The sequence below is a fragment of the Durio zibethinus genome, chromosome 6 (genome assembly GCF_047325235.1).
Source record: "Durio zibethinus cultivar Kanyao isolate XHJ-2024 chromosome 6, ASM4732523v1, whole genome shotgun sequence".
In the NCBI taxonomy this organism is placed as follows: domain Eukaryota; kingdom Viridiplantae; phylum Streptophyta; class Magnoliopsida; order Malvales; family Malvaceae; genus Durio; species Durio zibethinus.
This window is the reverse complement of record NC_143167.1, coordinates 1,164,298-1,186,851: the sequence shown is the minus strand read 5'-3', so window position 1 is coordinate 1,186,851 and position 22,554 is coordinate 1,164,298. Positions and strand designations below refer to the sequence as shown.

The following is a 22,554-nucleotide window of genomic DNA, read 5'->3' as shown; positions in this document are numbered from 1 at the left end:
TATTGCTTCAAAGAGCAATAGGAGACACATGAGCTATGGCATTGTGTCATCCATCTTTCTTACCCTGTTTCATTGTTCATTAAATAATTTAGAAACACAGACATGAGGAAGCCTTTTAACTGTATACATAATAAGGGGGAGGAAATGGGGGACATACTACAATCTAAGCAGGCGAAAAATTGTTTACAGTCACTTCAGCACGTAAAGTGGAAATTATAAAATCAACGAAGAGTCCCCACTGGACTTTTATATGTGTACCATTTTGCAATCAAGAGAAATGCCCCAAAATTTAGCACACTCAGCAATGCCAAGAGCCAGAAGAAGTAATGAATATGGCCATAATTTAAGTTGTCTGGTATCCACCCGAGCTTTCCGTTCCTAGCGGTTATACTTGAAACAATAGTCACAAGCAGGGAGCTCAAGTAGTTACCAAGTGCAATGATGGTGAGTTGTAGAGCTGAGCAGAGGCTCCTCATAGCATCAGGGGCTTGCGCATAGAAAAAGTCCAATTGTCCAATGATTGTGAAAACCTCTGCACACCCTATGAGGAAATATTGTGGAACTTGCCAAAATATTGTCATTGGCATTTCCTTAAGCTCATAGTAATTGTGCTTCCTCACTATTCGGAGTCTTTCAAGTTCCAGAATTGCAGCAAATATCATGACAAATATTGATATTAATAGACCAATGCCCATCCGCTGAAGTTGAGTTAGGCCATTCTTGTGACCAGTGAATTTTCTTGTCACTGGGACAATGATTCTGTCATAGATTGGCACCCAAAAGATAACACTAAGGGTGTCAAAGATCGAAAGTGATGCTGGTGGTATCTTGAAGGCAGAATTCCCAACATGAGTATTCATTCTTTCCCCTTGCAACAGAAAAAAATTGCTCATCTGACTGCACACAGCAGCAAAGACGATTCCAGTTGCCCATATGGGGAGTAAGCGAATGATAGCTTTTAGCTCCTCAACTTGAGTAACTGTGCAAAGTCTCCATGGGTTTACAGTACCCTTTATGTGGTCTGATTCAGTTTCCACAGCCGCTTTGTCAAAGAAACTGAATATTGGATCAGCTATCTTAGAGTTTGAACGTTGAATTAATAGAAAAATGAACTTGACAGTAAGTCTATCTACCTACATGCACTGAGCATGGTGAAAATCTTAAGTTTAAATTAAGTAGAATTTAGAGAGGAAGTTTGCAAATTGAATCACATGAATATGAATTATTATAATTCTTGTCAATATGCATACAACATTTAGCCTATGTGCCTAACGGCTATGAGGAAATATCAAGATATGTTCATAGCTTCAAAAGCTGTTCAAGATTGTAGGTAGTGCTTCTGGATTGACTTGTTTAGATATCGATGAAGAATTAATGAAACTGTATGATGTTAATGAAGAATGAATAATTTTTTCCCAATAATTAGACGTGACTGTAACCCAGTTGCAAGTTTGAGATTGATGTTCAGGCACTAACCTAAGATCTTCTGTGTGCTCAATCTTCCGGCTTCCTCTGATATTGGATTCAGCATCTGCAATCTCGTACAGAAGAGACTTATCAGCAGGTACTGCCAATCGGAATTTCCTGAAGGTTGCTACCAGCACCTGACAGAGGCGTGTGAGAGGGCTACCTCCAGGCTTCTGGTTGCGGTACAAACGAGTACCTAAAAAGAAAAATGTAACAGCCACTGCCATAGCAATGGCAGGAATTCCAAAACCCCATCCCCAACTCACATTATCCTGTACCCAGACCAGCACAGAAAAAGCAACAAGAGCACCAATATTTATGGAAAAGTAAAACCAATTGAAGAAAGAGCTCCTATGTTTCTTCTCAGTCTCATCGGTGTCATCAAACTGATCTGCTCCATATGATGAGACACAAGGCTTAATTCCTCCTGTTCCCAGTGCAACCATGTAAAGTGCTACAAAGAACACTGCACTTTGCATAACTGTTGGATTGCAGTTATCCTCCGAGTAACACCTTGGCCTGATGCCATGTACGGTTGCAGAAAATGCTAAAAGTGTCATTCCCTGTGAAATTATAAATGATTTTATAATATTTAAGAAGATACAGATTTCATGAAAAGTTTGCTTCAAAATCCCATGTCAAAAGCTTTTAACTTTGGTACTGAACAAAATTGGTGATTGGATTGGACTAAGCTCATCCGGGATACCATTTTTCTTTCAATTCTTCCATTGATAGGAGTAGTTGTCAATATTTAACTGATAAATTTAATCTATTCTTCAAGAGTTTTGCTGTCACGCCCTGAGATCAAGACATAACACGGTCGTATTACCTTGAAAAAAATTCTAAAGTAATACGGAGCTTTCTTTCTTAAATATTCTAAAATTCTTCAATAAAACAATCTACCAAGTAAAATCCATATGTTTAATCCATCTGATAATACATCTTTATATATCTAAATACAAATCATATAAAATACAAAACTATCTCTTAAGATCTCATTGGCCAACATATTCTTCGACGACTAAGTAATCTTTTCCATTTTATCTTCTAGCTTCACACAAGACTAACCAAACTTATCACTTAGTCATTTGTAAAGAAAAAGTAAAAGGAAAATAAACAAACCACAGCTCAGTAAGTATAGGCTCACACACCTTACCAGATCAAGCATCGTTTTCTTACACATCATATAGATCATTCAAAACATTCATCAAATCATACTATCAAAACATTTCAAGATCATCGTTTTGTCAAATATTTCATAAATTCATAAATCAATGTCAAAATATGTCACTTCATAAATCATTGTAAAATATGCTATCATTCAAATATCATAATCAAACCAAATCATGGATCAATCATTAAAATTATCATAAATCATCATTATCATTCATTAATCGTTAGCTACGATCACTGCTATAACTCGTGACATTGATCGTATCGACAATTTCATTCTCATGATTATTGCTAACTATTATAACCCGTTAGCCAGGGTTTATGCTAACTACTATTACCCGTTAGCCGGGGTCGTATGATCATGCATTTGCTAACTACTATTACCCGTTAGCCAAGGTCGTAGAACTAAGTTCTGGTGTCGATGATCCCACTTCCCAGGGATATAAAAACGTAGCCATCATAAAATCATTCTTTAAACATAAATCATTTTCTCATTTCATTCATAAGCATGATCCATCATTTATGTAGAGAAACACAAAATAATCATATGCTTGATCCTATTTTCATACATTGAAAATAAAGAAATAAAACATTCTTTCATTTAGAAACACATATATATACATAGATTCGAAAACAAGCAAAGTGTGTAAAATTCTACTTACTTCCAGTCGATTCCACCACTTAGTTTTTCCCCCAAAATAATTAATGGCCTATCCAAGATCATTTCAATAGATCAAAATTTAATCAACCCTTTTTGAGACCATTTATACAAAAATCAACTAAGTTACACAAAGGGTTAACTTAATTAATTAATACTGACAGCTTGACCTCTTTTCATTAAAACAGTCATATCTCAATATATCAAAATCAAAATTATGATCTCTTTAATGCGTTAGAAACTAGACTTAATAAGCTTTCTAACCATATATGGCACACCTCGTAATTCCTTGTAGATTAATTATAACAATTTTTGAAATTCACGTCATATACTGCTGCCAAACAGCCTGTACACCTTCTAATAAAAATTATATATTTATTCACATGAAACTTCAAATTCAATTCCGCTTGTTTCATTGAAAAATAGACTCAATAAGCTTTCCAAACATATATGGCTTAATCTGTAAATCCTTGTATACAAATTAAGAAGAATTTCGTAATTCAACCCTAATGTTGTTATCTTATAGCCTGCATATCTTTAAGTTAAAATTAGACAACTCTTCATATAAAACTCAAATTTGACTTTCGTTTATTTCATTAGAAACTAGATTCAACATGCTTTCCAATGATATATAATAATCACAACAATAATATATCCATTAATATAAAATTCTATTTTAATTCATTATTATAGATCACAACATCTCATTCAAAAACAGAATTTATCCTTCAATCTTTAAAAACTCAAATCCTTACTTTCAGTCTTCAAACTCCATTCAATAAATCTTAAGAACATGAAATAAACAAAGCTCAATAATTTACCCAAATAGATCATCAAGATTAATGAATGATTTCATGATTTTTCTTGGTTTTTCTCTCAAAACTTCAACTCCAAATAATAGCAATCAATTTGATATTTCTTTTCAAATAAAAAGAGGGCATGTACTCACCTTTAAGGGATTAACTTGATTGTAGCATCTGATTGTGAATCTCCAACTTGATTTTTCATATTCTCTAACCTTAAGAAAGATGATGAAGAAGAATTCTATTTTCTTTCTGTTTCACGATAGTTAAGTTTTCTTTCATCTAATACTTCAGTCCTTTTTTTTTTACTAAATAATGTCTAATAAATTGATGGGCTTTAGTATTAGTCTAGCCCAATTATTAGTTGGACTGGGGTATTACATTCTCCCCTCCTTATAAGAAGTTTCGTCCTCGAAACTTGATTTACATTCATATCTCATTCCTTTAGTTTTGCAATCATATCTCTTGTTGTATGATTGTTTCATTGAACTTTGAAAAAAAATAATCATCTTGCCTCAAAACTTGTTCTTTCTAATCAACTATTCGAAAAAAAAAATATTTCAATATGTTAAAACTCATATCATCTTGAATTTCTAAATACTCATATCCAATCACATAACTTTTACTAAGATATCTTCTTAACATAGATTCATCATATACACTAAACATCAAAGGTGACAATATTCTTTATTTATTAAAGATTCATCACTTTCTCAACTAATAATAGCATAACAATTTAGAACTTAAAATCAACTCAAGCTTCCACTGCGCACTCTGATATTTCTTTCCAATAAAATTCAAACAAATTAACTTTCATAACATCATTTTGTAACAAGAAAAGCATGTGTCCACAAAATTCCTTGTAATATGCTTCACACCATGTTTTCATAACCATAACAACCTTGAATAACAATATCAACAAATCATTTTGTTACCAAAAAGATATCACATAGTTCTTTAATTTTTTTTTTATTTTCCACCGACAACATAAAATTTTCTATCAATTAACCACTAGAATACATATGACATGAATGCAATAGATCATATCCATAAATTTATACCATATAAATTCAAACATAAATCTTTGGTTACCTAAGTTGTCTTCAATTTCGAATATTGTTCTTTTTAATATACCAATTATCATATAACAATTGATTCTTCATAATCCCCACAAACATCATAATGTCTTAAATTCTCTTTTTACCAAATATATTGCTATCATCTTCACGTCAAAGTTAAAAACTATGCATCATAATCCATAAAAAAAAATTATTTTATAAAGTTTGAACCAATAAGAACTCCAAACACTTGAATTCACACCAAAAGTATAATTATGAACAATAGCCAAATGCATCACATTATTTCAAAAGTTCTATCAAACCTCTCTAAAATTGAATAGATGCTCAGCATCACCAAGTACACAAAATCATCACTTATAAGATTTCAACCAATCTTTTACCCTTGTAAACTTCAAACAATCATTCTTAACCAAAACATATATATATATTTTTTTCGAAAATCGATTACTCCTTTAAAACTAACTTCTTTACTAAATCATTTGGATAACCACAATTTTAATCACTTTAGCCATTAAAAATATCAGTACACCTTAAATAGGAATTTAATGATCAAACTTTAAATTAACTATACAAACATTAAACTCGCATGATTAAACCTTAAATACTTTCTTAATAAAAATGTAGAATCAAATCAAGTGAACATCCTTCTTTACATATATAAAGCTATTTACCACAATTATAACATTTTGGACTAAATCCATCAAGATAAATTCTCAAACATTATAACCCATAAATAATTACTTCAAAATTTCAACATATCATTTCATTCCAACTTCAATATTCTATACTTTTAATTCCAACAATGTACATTCCTATTCTAATCTTCATCCTTGATCAATGATTCACTTAACACTTGTCAAATAATTTCAAAACCTCATTAAGTCAAAAGTCTTTTCTCAAACCCATAGAATCTCCAACGACCAAATTGTTCTTTTAAATAATCCTTTAACTTATAAAATATATCTCATTACAAGTGGCGTCAAAAATTTTTTCAACTTATAAAATCGTACTATATCAAAGTAATTACACTTTCTCTTAACTACAAGATCCAAAAGTAATATATAAACATTAACAAAATAACTACACCAAGAATCCATTGAATCATTGATTTCTCAAAATTCATTAAAACTTTAACTACTTCAAAATTCATCGAATCATTTACTTATACTCACCACTATAGTCTATGGACCAAAGTTATGTCCTTGAAAAATTATCACATTATCTAGAGATTATAATCTAATTCTTAAAAATCTTTACATAATATATAGATTGTAACCATACTCATAGAATATCTCTTTCAATCTAAGGATCATAAACTATATTCTTTGAAAATCATCGATAATCTACTTATCATAAATTAACTTCTTAAAAATCTCCAAAGATTATAATCATAGTTCTTAGAAAATCCTCAAAATCATATTATAAGCTCCTTAACATCTCACATAATTTAAGGATCATAACCTGAACTCTTAGAAAATCTCCAAGAAACATAACTTAAGCTTTTAAAGAAAATCTCAACACAATATACAAATCATAATCTACCTCTTAAAATTCTTCAAAGATCATAACTTAAACTCTGATACCACTTTTGTCACGTCCCGAGATCAAGACGTAAGATGATTGTATTACCTTGAAGAAAATTCTAAAGTAATACGAAGCCTTCTTTCTTAAACATTCTAAAATTCTTCAATAAAATAATCTACCAAGTAAAATCCATATGTTTAATCCATCTGATAATACATCTTTATATATCCAAATACAAACCATATAAAATACAAAACTATTCTAGTAAGATCTCATTGGCCAACATATTCTTCGACGACTAAGTAATCTTTTTCATTTCATCTTCTAGCTTCACACAAGACTAACCAAACTTATCACTTAGTCATTTGTAAAGAAAAAGTAAAAGGAAAATAAGCAAACCACAGCTCAGTAAGTATAGGCTCACACACCTTACCAGTAGTGATGGCAACGGGTCGGGTCGGGGCGGGTTTTTGCTCGCCCCGAACCCGACCCGATTTTAAATATGTAATACCCGAACCCGTACCCGACCCAATAATTTTTTCATTTTTAATACACGAACCCGACCCGACCCGACATCGCATAAAATCAAATCCGACCCGACCCGACCCGAAATTAATAAAATATTATTTTAAATATAAATATAAAATTAAATATATATAAAAATATATAAAATTAAATATAAAATTAAAAAAATAATTTTTTTATATATATCGGGTCGGGTAGGGTCGGGTTTGCTCAAAACCCGACCCCGACCCGACCCCGAAAATTTTTTTACTCTACCCGACCCGATACCCGATTTTCAAAAAAAAAAAACCGACCCTAAGGGGTCGGGTCGGGTCGAAACCCGACGGGTTCGGGTGATTTTGCCCACCCTACTTACCAGATCAAGCATCGTTTTTTTACACATCATATAGATCATTCAAAACATTCATCAAATCATAATATCAAAACATTTCAAGATCATCGTTTTGTCAAATATTTCATAAATTCATAAATCAATGTCAAAATATGTCACTTCATAAATCATTGTAAAATATGCTATCATTCAAATATCATAATCAAACCAAATCATAGATCAATCATTAAAATCATCATTATCATTCATTAATCGTTAGCTACGGTCACTGCTATAACTCGTGACATTGACCGTATCGACAATTTCATTCTCATGATCATTGTTAATTATTATAACCCGTTAGCCAGGGCTTTCGCTAACTACTATTACCCGTTAGCCAGGGTCGTAGAACTAAGTTCTGCTGTCGATGATCCCACTTCCCAGGGATATAAAAACGTAGCCATCATAAAATCATTCTTTAAACATAAATCATTTTCTCATTTCATTCATAAGCATGATCCATCATTTATGTAGAGAAACACAAAATAATCATATGCTTGATCCTATTTTCATACATTGAAAATAAAGAAATAAAACATTCTTTCATTTAGAAACACATATATATACATAGATTCGAAAACAAGCAAAGTGTGTGAGATTCTACTTACTTCCATTCGATTCCACCACTTAGTTTTTCCTCCAAAATAATTAATGGCCTATCCAAGATCATTTCGATAGATCAGAATTTAATCAACCCTTTTTGAGACCATTTATACAAAAATCAACTAAGTTACACAAAGGGTTAACTTAACTAATTAATACTGACAGCCTGACCTCTTTTCATTAAAACAGTCATATCTCAATATATAAAAATCGAAATTATGATCTCTTTAATGTGTTAGAAACTAGACTTAATAAGCTTTCTAACCATATATGGCACACCTCGTAATTCCTTGTAGATTAATTATAACAATTTTTGAAATTCACGTCATATACTGCTGCCAAACAGCCTGTATACCTTCTAATAAAAATTATATATTTATTTACAGGAAACTCCAAATTCAATTCTGCTTATTTCATTGGAAAATAGACTCAATAAGCTTTCTAAACATATATGGCTTAATCTGTAAATCCTTGTATACAAATTTAAAAAAATTTCGTAATTCAACCCTGATGCTGTTATCTTACAGCCTGCATATCCTTAAGTTAAAATTAGACAACTCTTCATATAAAACTCAAATTTGACTTTCGTTTGTTTTATTAGAAATTAGATTCAACATGCTTTCCAATGATATATAATAATCACAACAATAATCTATCCATTAATACAAAATTTTATTTTAATTCATTATTACAGATCACAATATCTCATTCAAAAACAGAATTTCTCCTTCAATCTTTAAAAACTCAAATCCTTACTTTCAGTCTTCAAACTCCATTCAATAATCATCAATAAATCTTAAAAACATGAAATAAACAAAGCCCAGTAATTTACCAAAATAGATCATCAAGATTAATGAATGATTTCATGATTTTTCTTGGTTTTTCTCTCAAAACTTCAACTCCAAATAATAGCAATCAATTTGATATTTCTTTTCAAATAAAAAGAGGGCATGTACTCACCTTTAAGGGATTAACTTGAATGTAGCCTCTGATTGTGAATCTTTAACTTGATTTTTCATATTCTCTAACCTTAAGGAAGATGAAGAAGAAGAACTCTATTTCTTTTCTGTTTCACGATAGTTAGGTTTTCTTTCATCTAATACTTCAGTTTTTTTTTTTTTTTTTACTAAATAATGTCTTAATAAACTGATGAACTTTAGTATTAATCTAATCCAATTATTAGTTGGGCTGAGGTATTACATCTGCAGTACAAGCTTTTGTATAAAATGCAATTATAAGCAAACTATCTCCTTTTCATGTGAATAGAACTTACTAAGACATAAATGATTGAGAAAAAGGCAATTGTCCAATATCTTCCCAGGAAAGCATCCGCAAGAACTGCTCCGATCAATGATGTGATATAGCATGTTCCACTCCAGTTCTGGTTATTTCTAGTAGCAACAGAACTATGCTGATGGAGTCGATGCTTGAAGTAAAGCACCAGATTGCTGCTCATCCCATAGTAGGCCAACCTTTCACAACATTCATTTCCTGTTAATTAATGCTAAACTGATAAGCATCCATCTTTGATTACCCATTACCAAATATAACTGGTTGTTTTTACAATTACCAATGATAAAGGGACATGCTTTCCATGTTCCAGTCTTCTTTTTATTGGCAGGGTTTCCCTGGTAATCCACTGTTCCATCATTCGTGTAAAAGTCATCCTCAGCCATGACTTTCAAGAAATTTATCTTACCCTGCGTATTCTTGGCTGAATTCACTCAAGCAGAAGGAAGGAGAATTAGCAAATGTGTCATGAAACCAGGAATAGCAGAATTAGCATTTAGCACTAGGAAAGGATAGGAACACTAGAATAAATATCTTACTCAATCGTGATCAAGTTGCAGCAGCCACCTAAAATGGATCCAACTAAGTTCTATTCTCTCCTAGCCAGCTTTCGTGTGTAAATTTTTATAAAGATTCAAAGGGAGCATGACTTGAATAGTTGAAAAAGAATAAGATGAGGGGGTGAGAGGGAGGTGTTGTTAATATACATAGTACTGAAGAGAGGGTGAGACTGGGTGTTGTTGAAAGTGAAAGATCCTAGAGCGCATTACAAAGATATTTTAGTCTAATCAGCCTCCTAGTGTCATGATCCTGCTTTATGAGCCTCAAGATTCCTATCTTTGGGTATAAAATTTTTCTTGGTTTGACACCTGGGCCTAGCTCTGATAGTTTTAACTGCCGTATAAAAGGCGAACCCAGCAATATCTGTGGAATTGTAGAGAAAAACTAGAATCGTGGAGCAATGGCTCGTATGAGACAAATTTAGGTTATATTTTGGTGCCACTGAGGCCAGCCCAAGAAAAACTTGGGCCAGGCTAAAATTGAAATCTGAGGGTAATAATCCTACTCCAAACTGCCATGGGTGGAAAAGAGGAAATGAAGAGATTTTTGCTTTGTCATAACATAGCTCTCCTTTTTCACCATGTTTCCTTGTATATTACATGAAGAGACTGTATGTCATACATAATAATAAAAGGGGGGGGGGGGGGGGGGGGGGGGAATTCTCTAATTCTTCTTTAGCAGGCGAGAGAATAATTTACAGTTGATTCAACAAGCCAATCAACGAAGAGTACCCACTGCCCTTTTATATGTGTACCATTTGGCAATCCAGAGATAAACGACTAAATTTAGCACGCTCAACACTGCCAAGAGCCAGAAGAAGTAATCAACGTGACCATAATTTAGGTTGTCTGGTATCCACCCGGGCTTCCCATTCTTAGCAGTCACGCTGGTGACAATGGTTACAAGTAGAGAGCTCAAGTAGCTACCAAGAGCAACAGTGGTGAGTGATAGAGCAGAGCAGAAACTCCTCATTGCATCAGGTGCTTGTTCATAGAAAAACTCCAACTGTCCGATGAATGTGAAAACCTCTGCACACCCTATGAGGAAATACTGTGGAACTTGCCAAAAGATGGTCAAAGGCATTTCCTTTAGCTCATAGTAGTTGTGCCTCTTGATTATTTTCAGTCTTTCCTGCTCCAGAATTGCTGCAGCTACCATGGCAAATATTGATATGAAGAGGCCGATTCCCATCCGCTGAAGTTGAGTTAGGCCATTCTTGTGACCGGTGAATTTTCTTGTCACCGGGACAATGATTCTGTCATAGACTGGCACCCAAAAGATCACACTGAGAGTGTCGAAGATGGAAAGTGATGCTGGTGGGATCCTGAAGTTAGAGTGACCAACGCGAGTATCCATTCTTTCACCTTGCAACACAAATAAGTTGCCCATCTGACTGTAAACTGTAGAAAAGATGATCCCAGAGGCCCATATGGGAAGCAACCGAATTATAGCTTTCAGCTCCTCAACCTGTGTAACTGTGCAAAGTCTCCACGGATTTACTAAGCCCTTTAATTGGTCTGTTTGAATTTCCACAGCGGCTTTGTCAAAGAAACTGAAGATCACGGCCATAGCCCAGAGGTAAGGAACTAAAGCAACAGTTTGAATATGTAACCAAACAATTATTTAATCTATGGCGACTGCATTCTTATTTAAACTCAGACAAGCTAATGAGTTCATATTTCCTACCTTATTTCACTTAATTAATAAATGAACAAATTTTTCTTCAATTCTTTTAAGTGATTGGCTCTAATTCATTTCCAAATTTAAGATTAAAGTCCAGACGCTGACCTGAGATCATTTGTGTGGTCAATCTTGCGGCTTCCTTTGATATTGGATTCTGCATCTGCTGTCTCATACAAAAGAGACTTATCAGCAGGTACTGCAACTTTATATTTCCTGATGGATGGCACCAATACCTGACACAGGCGTGTGAGAGGGCTGCCTCCAGGCTTTTGGTTTCGATACAAACGAGTACCTGAAAAGAAAAAGCAGACAGCTATTGCCATGGCTATAGCAGGGATGCCAAAACCCCATCCCCAGCTCACATTATCTTGTACCCAGACAAGCACAGAAGCCGCAATAAGAGCACCAATGTTTATAGAAAGATAGAACCAATTGAAGAAAGAACTCTTGTGTTTCTTCTCCTTTTCGTCTGTGTCATCAAACTGATCAGCTCCATATGATGAAACACAAGGCTTAATTCCTCCTGTTCCTAGTGCTATCAGGTAAAGCGCTAGAAAGGCCATAGCGCTTTGTGTTTCTGTTGGATTGCAGTTATCTTCTGCATAACATCTTGGCTTTATGCCGCGGACTGATGCAGACAATGCTAAAAGTGTCATTCCCTGTTCATAACGTAAAATAATTTTGTCTCAAATACCAAGGTACAGATTTCACAGAAAATGTCGCTTAAAAAACTTAGGCCAAATTTTCTTTTCCGGCAATTTCAGTTGGTTTTTATGTTGTGATTCTGGTAGTACAAAATTCTTTAAGAGATGCAATTACAAGTATATAATAAGAATCAGATGAGTCAAACGTACAATTATATAGATGATTGAGAAACCAGCAATTGTCCAATATCTTCCTAGATAAGAATCAGCCAGAAATGCTCCAATTAATGGTGTAATGTAGCATGTGCCACCCCAGTTCTGGTTATTTTTAGTGGCAACTGCACTATGCTGATTTAGCCGATGCTTGAAATAAAGCACCAGATTGGTACTCATCCCATAGTATGCCAATCTTTCACAGCCTTCATTTCCTGTTGATAAATGCCAAAGTAAGCTTTAATTTCTAATTTCAACTACTAGCTTCTATGATTACCTATGATAAATGGGCAGGCTCTCCAGGTTCCAGTTTCCTTCTTATTAGCAGGATTTCCCTTGTAATCCACAGTCCCATCTTTTGTGTAGATATCATCTTCTTCCATTGCTTTCCAGAAATTTATCTAAGCCTGCTTACACGTGGTTTTGGAATCCGCTGAGAAACAGAAAGACTCAGAACTTGAGATTGAAGCCTATATTATAAAGGAATCATGGTTGTACTTAGCCAACAAACTCCAGAGAAAGTCAGCATACAGAGACTCAATAAATGCATACCTACTAATATTTCTAAAAAAAAAACTTTTTTGCTAAATCCCAGCTATTGAGATTCAAGACCAAGAAGGCCTAAACCAATACATCAATTTAACCTAATATCCTTGAAATAACAGTGAAATGAGTATATCAATACCTCAAAAATCAAGAAGATTAATACTGTAAAAGAGAAGATAAAGTTCAAACATCCACACACCAAGTTTCACTTCACCATAGAGCAGATCTGAAGCTCCTAAGCATCACGCAATATTGCTTCCTGAGAAGCTGTCTGCCTCGTGATTTCAGGGGCAATAGAATTTGCTCTTGAATATTAAAACTTGGATCAAGCTATTATTAAAATGTCGTGGGGTTGTGATCACATCTGCTGGGCCCCACTATAGTCTATACTTTCCTAGTCTACTTTAAAATGTGAAAACTCTGCATAAAGAGCAAAGGATGACTTAACGATGAGAGGGTAGATTCATTTCACAGTGGGAATATGCACAAAAAGACATACATGTCCAGAAAGCAAATGTGCTGGCTCCAAGAATTTGACGATGGTTTTCAAAGTAGACTTTGAGGAACATCACGAAGCAGCCCTCAAGTCCACCCTTTTGCTAAGTCCACCTTTTCGCTTTCACAAGAAAAACAGATGGACCGCAATATGGTCCATCTGATGTGACAAATTTAAATACGTAACAGTAGTCTAGTGGACTTGTTCATAGTCCAAAAAAATAAAATTGGCCAGCTAAAACTTAGAGCTTGGCCAATCATGGCAGTTTTTCCTACAATAGAAAAATCAGTCAAGCACGTGAAAGAACAAAAACATACAGTGCAGCCTGCAGTAGTACTTAATTACCTTAAGTTTCAAACAACCTGGAACAATGGTTTATTATGGCTCAAGTCTTGTGAAATAAACGAGGCTTAATTTCGGCGAATCTTTCTTCTATGACGGAAAGACTGGAGCAGGTAGCTTTGTTTTCGATGGGAAAGCCTTGTGTTCATCAAGGAATTGTCTCCACTCCTAACTACCTCTCTCTCTATATATATGCTTCCAAATGCCATTGCCCACAGCTCATGAACTTTGACTTTGCTTCAATTCCAATATAATTTATTCCACATAAATTGATTAAAATTCTGTTTCTAAAGCTTTCACTTATTACATCTCCGTCACGTTGGGAAAGTTATATAAATCGCTTTCGGTTTCTTCTCAGAACCAATTAAAGATTCTTTCCATGAATCATTGCTCCAATTAATTACAATATGAACATATTTGGACTGACTTCACAAACAAATATTAGTGAGAACAAAATAGCAGTCCCAAGCCACTACTTTGATTTTCTCTCCAAAATGACAAGCTTGATGTATGTACAAATTTTCTATCAAAGAAACCAATTATTCATCACAAAATGCCATATACGCTCATTCACTCAATATATAAATATTTAAAATTTTAGTACTTTTCATTTAACTTTTTAATGAAAAAATAAATGCCTGAAATTTTTATCAATGACATGAAAGCTACATACACACGTACACACTGGACATAGCTAGCCTTTCACACTAAAATGCCATCTAGGAGATGAGGAGAACGGCTTAAATTTGGATATTTGCATGAGATATAAATAAGATTTTTTTAGGTAACATAGGCTAATTGTCTTGCAACATTTTGTCTAGCTAGGCGAGTCTTTTTCCAACATAACTTGCAAAACTCAAACATTGATCAATACCATATTTCACTTCCAATAATTTTTTCTTTCTTTTTTTTTTATGTTTGATTATAGAATTATAGACAGAAAATGATATTTGATCTCCAACCCTGCAAGTAACCCTTCCGTTTATGTTTCTTCAAATAATGATGATGATAATCATGATAGAAAAATATCAATTTTAATTGAATTTATTTAATACAATTTCAGGACATGAAATGAAATATAATTTCTTCAATTTTTATCTATTAAATAATATTTAAGTATTTAAAATTTTATTTTAAATTGTTAAGATGCAAATATTTCGCAAAAGATAAAAATGATGAAATTTGCAATTTAAGGTGTTATTCCTAAAAAACCTAATAAATTTTTAATTAGAGTTAGAGGTTTTTTTAATTGATTATTTTATCATATTGTGATATTTTGCATCGATGAATGGACCGTATGAAAATAATTAAATGATAATAAAATTATCAAAGATTGGGATTCGGGTTAGCCATTTTATATTTCAAGAAAAAATTTTAATTTAATGCATTGTGTTCATCAATTTCAAAAGAACACAACTCATTAATTATAATTTTTTTTTTCTTAAATTTCACGTTGCCATTAGTCACTAGTTAACACTTCCCTTAGTTCCCAATGATAAATGCAATATGGTTAGCCCTTTTAAAATTTTTCTAGTTATAAAATTGGAATAATATTTATCTCCAAATGTCCGTTTAAAAATTTTTATTTATTTACTAATCTAAATTATGAAATTACCCATGTCGACTAATTACATTATTATAAGAAATAAAATTTTAAATTCTGGTTTTTCTTTTTTAAATAACTAGTATTAAAAACTGATTTAAACTTTTCTAGGGTGTTGGCAGAAAAAAAAATAAAGTTTAGGGCCTAATAAAAAATTTAATGTGGCAAAGGTATTGGTCCTTTATAAAAAGAGGTCTAGTTCATTCAAAATGGGCCTGCTCAACTTGACCTTTTTCAAAAGCCTTTTGCAATTGCCAATTAAAAATAATAAAAAATGAAAACATATCTGATTTTGGTTTTTAATTCTTAATTATTGTTTTTTGAAATCCGATTCAATAGAAGAATAATAAAAGAAAGATCAGCCAGACTTTTCTTCAATGATCTTGAATGTCTAACAAAACAATATAATATTTTAAATTCAACAAATTTTGCTACAATTAGATTATTTTTTAAATTAAGTGGTATTTAAAAATTATCTGTTCAAGAGAATTTATACACGTAATACTTTTTTTAATCAAAAAAATAATAGGGTAAAATTTTTTTAAATAAATTAAAAATTAAAAAAATTATGCTACAAAAATAATATTAAGAAAGAAATCATTATTTTTTCCTATTAATTTAGTATAAGCAAGAAATACAAATATAATTAAGCTTAGTTTAGAAAACATTTATATATATATATGGCTGCGGAATGTGATTAATAAATTATGTTAGGGGAATATTTTAAAGTAAACAAAGGTTGGATGAGCTGTTGCCACTGACCTCTAAGCATCAGAAGCTTTAGCCTTTGGAAAACAAAGTCCAGTCAATGAAAGGCATCCCTAACTAAAGTGTTTTGTTGGGTTAACCATTTTTTTTTATCTGTCAACTACCCACCCTTTCCCACTTACTTTCCTTCTCCATGGCCAAGGGGTTCATCGAATTCATGGAAAATAACCTAATTACGAATTTTACATTGAAAAAAATAGCTGAAGTGACAATTATCCAATTTTCAACACACTAATTTATATATTTTTATTTTTATTTATCCAAATCTCCTCTAGCTTTCAACATATCATAGTGCATGCTGTTACAGTTCTAAAGAGATGTAATAATCATTTATTTTTTCAGATGTCATCGTGTCTATAATTTACAATATAAAAGTTTTACGATTTTATTTTGATAAAAATATCTCACAAGTATTAATTTAAATACCTATATATATCGTAACGAATTTTTATAATATTTCAAAATAGCGTTAAAGCCTTATAGATATGAAAATTTTTAAAACAAATTTCGAAAATGCATTTTTAAATAGGAAAATTTTGATTTTATTTTGAGTTGAAAAAATTATTTACAGTAAGTGTAGACAATAATGCTTAAAAACACAGCTGATCTTTTACTCATAATCCTTGTTAATTTGGACAATATTTTTTTCTCAGTTTGGAAGTGGTCCAACATTTGATCACTTTGTTTCTCCTTAAAATTCTTATTCTATCACCAAATAGTTCTAAAGGATGTTGGCCGCTTGCCCTCCGCCACTCCCCATTAAAAAAAAAATAGGAAAAGATATGCAAACTTTGCCTTAAAAAGAGAACAATTATAATGCATGTTATAAAATTTTATGCCTAAGTGATGCTAACAATAATTTAAACATGTTCCATGGTTTCAATTATAACAAAGGGAAAAAGTAAAAAAGATATGCAATGTTGTCCTTTTAGAGTAAACTTTTGCCTAATGTTTTTTTTTTTTTTTTAATTATGCAGCATCATTGCCAAGAAAAAAAAAACCCAAAAAATAAGAAACTCCAATGAAATCTCAGTTTTGTGGTGGTGATATTCAACTATTATTCATACCTCACATCATATTTGATAAAAGCTTCTCATCATAATAGACTAGTGGCAATGACTCAATGAAGGCTAATCTTACTAGTATTCGGAGATTTCTGTTATACTAATCTGCCAATCAAATGCTTAAATTTTTTACTGATTAATGATCACAAAAGGGTAAAAAGCCAAAGCAAAAAATGAAAAGAACAAGCAGGTTTTCTGTTTTGCTTGTTGCTTTTGTCGTATGCTTTACCTCAATGGGGTTGAAAATCTATCAACATTGTGGTTGAGATCGGGTGTACTTTACCCCATACGGTTGGACCAACCCATGGCTGACCACCAAGTCAATTGAAAAATGGCATCAGGTGCTCAACTAGCTTAGCTTCAAAATGTGTCTTAGTTTGATAGGTAACTACTTTGGGTGATACACAAGAAATCTCTCAGAACTTTCTGCCTATATCTTCAATTCGTACATTGCCCCCTTCCCTCTCAAGCATTCTTCATTTCCACCTAACTAAGTAAAAACGACTTGGCAGCAGAGGCCAGACTCGGATTTTGCCTCTTTATAAGTTTGAGTTTGTCTTCAATGCCTGAGTGCACCAATTAGATAAAAAAAAAATAGTAATTTGGGCTTGGCATTGAGAGAGAGGTAGAGACAACTATTGGAGATGGCAACATGGATTAGAATCCTAATGCTTTTAGCTTGCTTATGGTTTCCAGCATCAGTCGAGTGCATGGTTCGGCACTACAAGTTGAATGTAAGTTGTACTTAATTTTCTCAATGGTATAGCGTCCCTTTGAGTGCATAGCTAGCAGCTTCCAGGAGCGGTAAAGGACATAGTGGTCTCTGTTAGCTTATCCTCCATCATTGCTAATGGTATAATTTCTAGCTAGTTAATAGACATGGAATAGGCTGACCGCTGATGGCCCTAGAGAAATTTTCTGTACAGAGATTTGATATGTGAGGCTTGCATGAATTAATACAGTTAAAACTGCTTCAGAAAAACAAAATTCAAACTGATTTCTTAGAGGGAAGTCAAGCTTAAATTCCTCTAACATTGGTGTTTTGATCTGATATAATGCGCATACGCATTGGTTTACGATGAAACATTTTTCAGTGCAAATATTTGAAAATACCCACCAATATTCTTCAATCTCCATGGCATGAAAAGATGATGAATAATTAAAGATCAAGTACTTCTGCCACAAATTCGAGTTTTTTTCTTGATTAGCAACTAAATTGGCGTTCTCACGTGGTATATATTTCAGGTCGAAAGTCTTGTCAACTTTACTGATCATTTTCATGTGTTTTAATTCTGAATTGTATGCTCATGCATGTTTTGCTCTTCAATGATTAGTATTCATCTTTTTTGTTTTTTTGTTAATTATTATCGTGCTTAACGTGCTAATTTTAAAATTTCCAAGTGCGGATTTTCTACGTGCTAAGACGATTAACCAACCACACACTGAAAACATATTATCTTGTCTTAGACGACAGCCGAAAGCTATCAAAACAAAGCACACCTGCGATGATTTTCCACCAAAAAAAACCAATAAAAGCACTTCTCTTTAATTAGTGAATGAAATTAAATTGCTTTTGATCTAGAGTTTGTATAAATTATAACAGAAGAAAATTCATCATCAAAGAGTTTTGATCAGAACTAACAAATGATCTTGATTGAACGGCAAAGCAAAGAAAGTAAATGTTGGCGATATTGTAGCCACCAAGTTTGGCGTCCGTAACCACCGTAAACAATTCCAATTTCAACAAATTATCTCATTGATTATTGTTATGCAAAAATGTGCAGGTGGTGTTGAAAAATACAACAAGATTGTGCTCAACCAAGCCTATTGTCACTGTGAACGGAGGCTACCCTGGTCCCACTTTAGTTGCTAGAGAGGATGATACAATTCTTGTCAAAGTGGTGAACCATGTCAAATACAATGTCTCGATCCACTGGTAAGTTCAAACTTCCTAGTTCCTACCATTGACCAATTCTCGAGATCAATGATTTATTCATGGCTTCGGACTTGATTTCCTGTGCGGAGCAGGCATGGGATTAGGCAAATACGTACCGGTTGGGCAGATGGGCCTGCATATATAACCCAGTGCCCGATTCAACCAGGGCAGAGCTTTGTGTACAACTTCACCATCACTGGCCAAAGGGGCACACTTTGGTGGCACGCACATATCCTATGGCTAAGGGCCACTGTCCATGGTGTAATAGTTATCTTGCCCAAGCGTGGTGTTCCTTATCCTTTCCCAAAACCCCACAAGGAAGAGATTGTTATCTTAGGTAATTAGCAAGAAAAGAAACATTAATAGTGCTCCTTTTCATAAACAAATCGCTTAAATTCTTAGGACAAGCTTTGATAATGACTTGAATATTCTCCTTCATTATGTTTACTTATGCATATATTCAATTTTTTGTGTGCAGGTGAATGGTGGAAATCAGATGTCGAAGCCGTTATTAATGAAGCTTTGAAATCTGGCCTAGCCCCGAATGTGTCTGATGCTCACACCATTAATGGCCACCCAGGACCTATCTCAAGATGCCCTTCACAGGGTAAAAACCTCAGCTACAAGAGACTTGCATATTAAATTAACACTTCAAGCTGGACCATCAATAATTTCATTTTCAATTCCCCTATATTTCTCTCAATTTGCAGGAGGATATACATTGGCAGTTAAACCAGGAAAGACATACATGCTTCGAATCATCAACGCTGCACTGAATGAAGAACTCTTCTTCAAGATTGCCGGCCATCAACTCACTGTTGTCGAAGTTGATGCCACATATGTGAAACCCTTCAAAACAGACACCATTGTTATAGCCCCAGGGCAGACCACAAATGTCCTCCTAAAAGCCCACCGTAGTGCAGGAAAGTATTTGGTTGCAGCCTCACCTTTCATGGACGCACCCATTGCAGTAGATAACGTGACTGCCACTGCCACCTTACATTACTCCGGTTCTCTTACCAGTACTGCCACCACTCTCACATCAACCCCGCCCAAAAATGCTACCTCTGTGGCAACAAATTTTACAAATGCACTTCGAAGCCTGAATTCTAAACAATATCCTGCTAATGTCCCTTTAAAGATTGACCATTCCCTTCTCTTCACCGTTGGCCTTGGCATTAAGCTTTGTTCTACATGTGTTAATGGAAGCCGTGTTGTGGCTTCCGTTAACAATGTTACTTTTGTTATGCCAAAAATCGCTCTACTTCAAGCCCATTTCTTCAACATAAATGGAGTTTTCACTAGTGATTTCCCTGGCAATCCTCCTATTCCATTTAACTATACAAGCACACAACTAACAAACTTTGCGACCAAACAAGGAACAAAACTGTACAGACTTGCTTATAACGACACCGTGCAGCTAGTCTTGCAAGATACAGGGATGATTGTCCCCGAGAACCACCCTGTTCATTTGCATGGATTCAATTTCTTTGAGGTTGGAAGGGGATTGGGGAATTTCAACCCCAAAAAGGATCCTAAAAACTTCAATCTTGTTGATCCTGTTGAGAGGAACACAGTTGGAGTTCCATCTGGTGGATGGACTGCTATAAGGTTCAGGGCAGACAATCCAGGTTGGAAGGTCATGTTTTAATTTTCTAGTAGGATCCAGGTGAAAAAAAAGTACTTCCTAAATAAATTTTCTCTTGTTTTGCAGGAGTTTGGTTCATGCATTGCCATTTGGAAGTGCACACGACTTGGGGACTTAAAATGGCATTTGTTGTGGACAACGGCAAAGGCCCAAATGAATCTCTCCTACCACCTCCTACTGACCTCCCTAAGTGCTAGAAAAATCCCAAAACAAAAACGACGAGGAGTGGAGATATAGCAGAAGAAATAAAGAAATGGAGAATTTATAGAGCGGCTGAAAGCTAATAATTACTACTAATAAGAAGAGTTCTTTTGAGCAAGCCAAGAAAAGTTGCACTAATTATATAAAACACGGCCGAAATTCCTTTTTTTTTTTTTTAATTTTCGTTTCCATAAATATGGCCTACAAGTTTGAGCTCTACAGTTTGTGCAAATGCTGTATTTACAAATCCTGTTTGAAGTGAAAATTTTTTTTATTTTTTGTCTTTTTAGCTATCTCCATTTAGCATAAAAAGAGAGAAAGCTAATATTAGTTTTACTAATGAAAGCTCTTGGGCACCAAAAGTTTGGGCTTTGTGGTGAACTGATCTGGGTATTCGGCTAAGCACTGCAGAATGAAGGCAAGACTCTTAAACCTCAAGCCCAATAAAGGAAACGCGGGCTCTCATAAACGACGTAAGCCTTTGGTTAGTGGGCTTCGCTGCACTGATGATAGGAATGTAAACGAATCGAATATGAACGAATTAATATATATTTATAATTTATTCATTTATTTTTAAAATTATTTTTGTTTAATTCATGTTCAAAAAAAGTTTTTTGTTCGTTGTTTAAATAATAAATTATTTATATAAAATTTAATTAAGTTAAACGAGTTTATTTGTAAACATTAAATGAATATGTATATAAATATATATAAATAAATATGATCATAAATAATAAAAAAATTATAATCAAATAAATTTAAATAAATAAATTTTAAACGAATACAAACAAACATAAATAAAACTTAAATAGAATTCAAAAAAATATAAAAATATAATTTTAACAATACTATTATAAACAAATAGTAAACAAATAACAAATAAATAATAAATAAATGAGTTTTAAATTAATTTTAAAAAATTTTATTTACAAATATAAATGAATCAAACATATCTCTATTTATAATCAATTCATTTAATAAATAAATATAAAAATATTATTTAAAATTATTTATTAAATTTAATAAATAAATCTAAACAAATAAAAATTAAATATATTCACAAATAATTCATTAAAAATTTTATTTTTACGTCATTCGATTGAGTTTTCGTGGCAGTGGACCAGCAGCATAGACTCGTGGAGATGACCCTGTTTCACATAGTACCATATTTTCAGCATTTGGCTCTTATCTTTCATTTAGGAACTATACTATCTAATATGCATAGAGTTATGCATATGAATAATATCATCTTTGAAAATAATAGCACATAATCAATTCATTACTTTGAATTTTGAACAAAAAAATCAATTCATAGTTATTTTTTTTCTCGTCCTTCTTAGACTGCAAAATTATTGCA

The 22,554-nt window shown here is 33.2% G+C and overlaps 3 protein-coding genes across 7 annotated transcripts; 1 reads left to right on the top strand and 2 right to left on the bottom strand.

Annotated features, from left to right (window-relative positions):
• Positions 1–136: 136 nt before the first annotated feature.
• LOC149518319 (protein NRT1/ PTR FAMILY 8.1-like) lies at positions 137–10,350 on the bottom strand. 4 transcript variants are annotated; one of them, XM_089761695.1, is made up of 6 exons: positions 10,032–10,350; positions 9,773–9,916; positions 9,476–9,674; positions 8,208–8,255; positions 1,477–2,030; positions 137–1,056 (listed from the first exon to the last, which is right to left on the bottom strand). In XM_089761695.1, exons 2-6 carry the CDS (start codon positions 9,796–9,798, stop codon positions 222–224), a joined length of 1,662 nt encoding a protein of 553 aa, XP_089617821.1. In that variant the 5' UTR covers positions 9,799–9,916; positions 10,032–10,350; the 3' UTR covers positions 137–221. The 4 variants fall into 4 exon arrangements, with proteins under 4 accessions (XP_089617821.1, XP_089617819.1, XP_089617820.1 ...); XM_089761693.1 differs by having other exon boundaries at positions 9,476–9,693; positions 10,032–10,318; XM_089761694.1 differs by lacking the exon at positions 8,208–8,255 and having other exon boundaries at positions 9,476–9,693; positions 10,032–10,318.
• A 224-nt stretch (positions 10,351–10,574) lies between these two features.
• Positions 10,575–13,493, bottom strand: LOC111284745 (protein NRT1/ PTR FAMILY 8.1-like). 2 transcript variants are annotated; one of them, XM_022873642.2, is made up of 5 exons: positions 13,339–13,493; positions 12,871–13,026; positions 12,591–12,808; positions 11,842–12,395; positions 10,575–11,605 (listed from the first exon to the last, which is right to left on the bottom strand). In XM_022873642.2, the coding sequence occupies exons 2-5, from the start codon at positions 12,974–12,976 to the stop codon at positions 10,771–10,773; spliced, it is 1,713 nt and encodes a 570-aa protein (XP_022729377.2). In that variant the 5' UTR covers positions 12,977–13,026; positions 13,339–13,493; the 3' UTR covers positions 10,575–10,770. The 2 variants fall into 2 exon arrangements, with proteins under 2 accessions (XP_022729377.2, XP_022729376.2); XM_022873641.2 differs by having other exon boundaries at positions 13,279–13,450.
• A 4,491-nt stretch (positions 13,494–17,984) lies between these two features.
• On the top strand, positions 17,985–21,250 carry LOC111285250 (laccase-4-like). Its single transcript, XM_022874592.2, has 6 exons — positions 17,985–18,146; positions 19,197–19,348; positions 19,441–19,685; positions 19,827–19,955; positions 20,059–20,979; positions 21,063–21,250. Exons 1-6 carry the CDS (start codon positions 18,057–18,059, stop codon positions 21,191–21,193), a joined length of 1,668 nt encoding a protein of 555 aa, XP_022730327.2. The 5' UTR covers positions 17,985–18,056; the 3' UTR covers positions 21,194–21,250.
• Positions 21,251–22,554: the final 1,304 nt, after the last annotated feature.

Excerpts from the sequence above, each read along its gene's own strand:
- LOC111285250 (XM_022874592.2), top strand. The coding sequence starts at position 18,057 with ATGGCAACATGGATTAGAATCCTAATGCTTTTAGCTTGCTTATGGTTT. Across the intron at positions 18,147-19,196 it reads TTCGGCACTACAAGTTGAAT|GTGGTGTTGAAAAATACAAC; the intron begins GTAAGTTGTACT and ends AAAAATGTGCAG. Across the intron at positions 19,686-19,826 it reads GGAAGAGATTGTTATCTTAG|GTGAATGGTGGAAATCAGAT; the intron begins GTAATTAGCAAG and ends TTTTGTGTGCAG.
- LOC111284745 (XM_022873642.2), bottom strand. The coding sequence starts at position 12,976 with ATGGAAGAAGATGATATCTACACAAAAGATGGGACTGTGGATTACAAG. Across the intron at positions 12,809-12,870 it reads AGCCTGCCCATTTATCATAG|GAAATGAAGGCTGTGAAAGA; the intron begins GTAATCATAGAA and ends ATTTATCAACAG. Across the intron at positions 12,396-12,590 it reads TCTCAATCATCTATATAATT|GGAATGACACTTTTAGCATT; the intron begins GTACGTTTGACT and ends CGTTATGAACAG.
- LOC149518319 (XM_089761693.1), bottom strand. The coding sequence starts at position 9,878 with ATGGCTGAGGATGACTTTTACACGAATGATGGAACAGTGGATTACCAG. Across the intron at positions 2,031-8,207 it reads AGTGGTGGAATCGAATGGAA|GGAATGACACTTTTAGCATT; the intron begins GTAAGTAGAATC and ends ATAATTTCACAG. Across the intron at positions 1,057-1,476 it reads GAGCACACAGAAGATCTTAG|TTTCTTTGACAAAGCGGCTG; the intron begins GTTAGTGCCTGA and ends TCCAATATTCAG.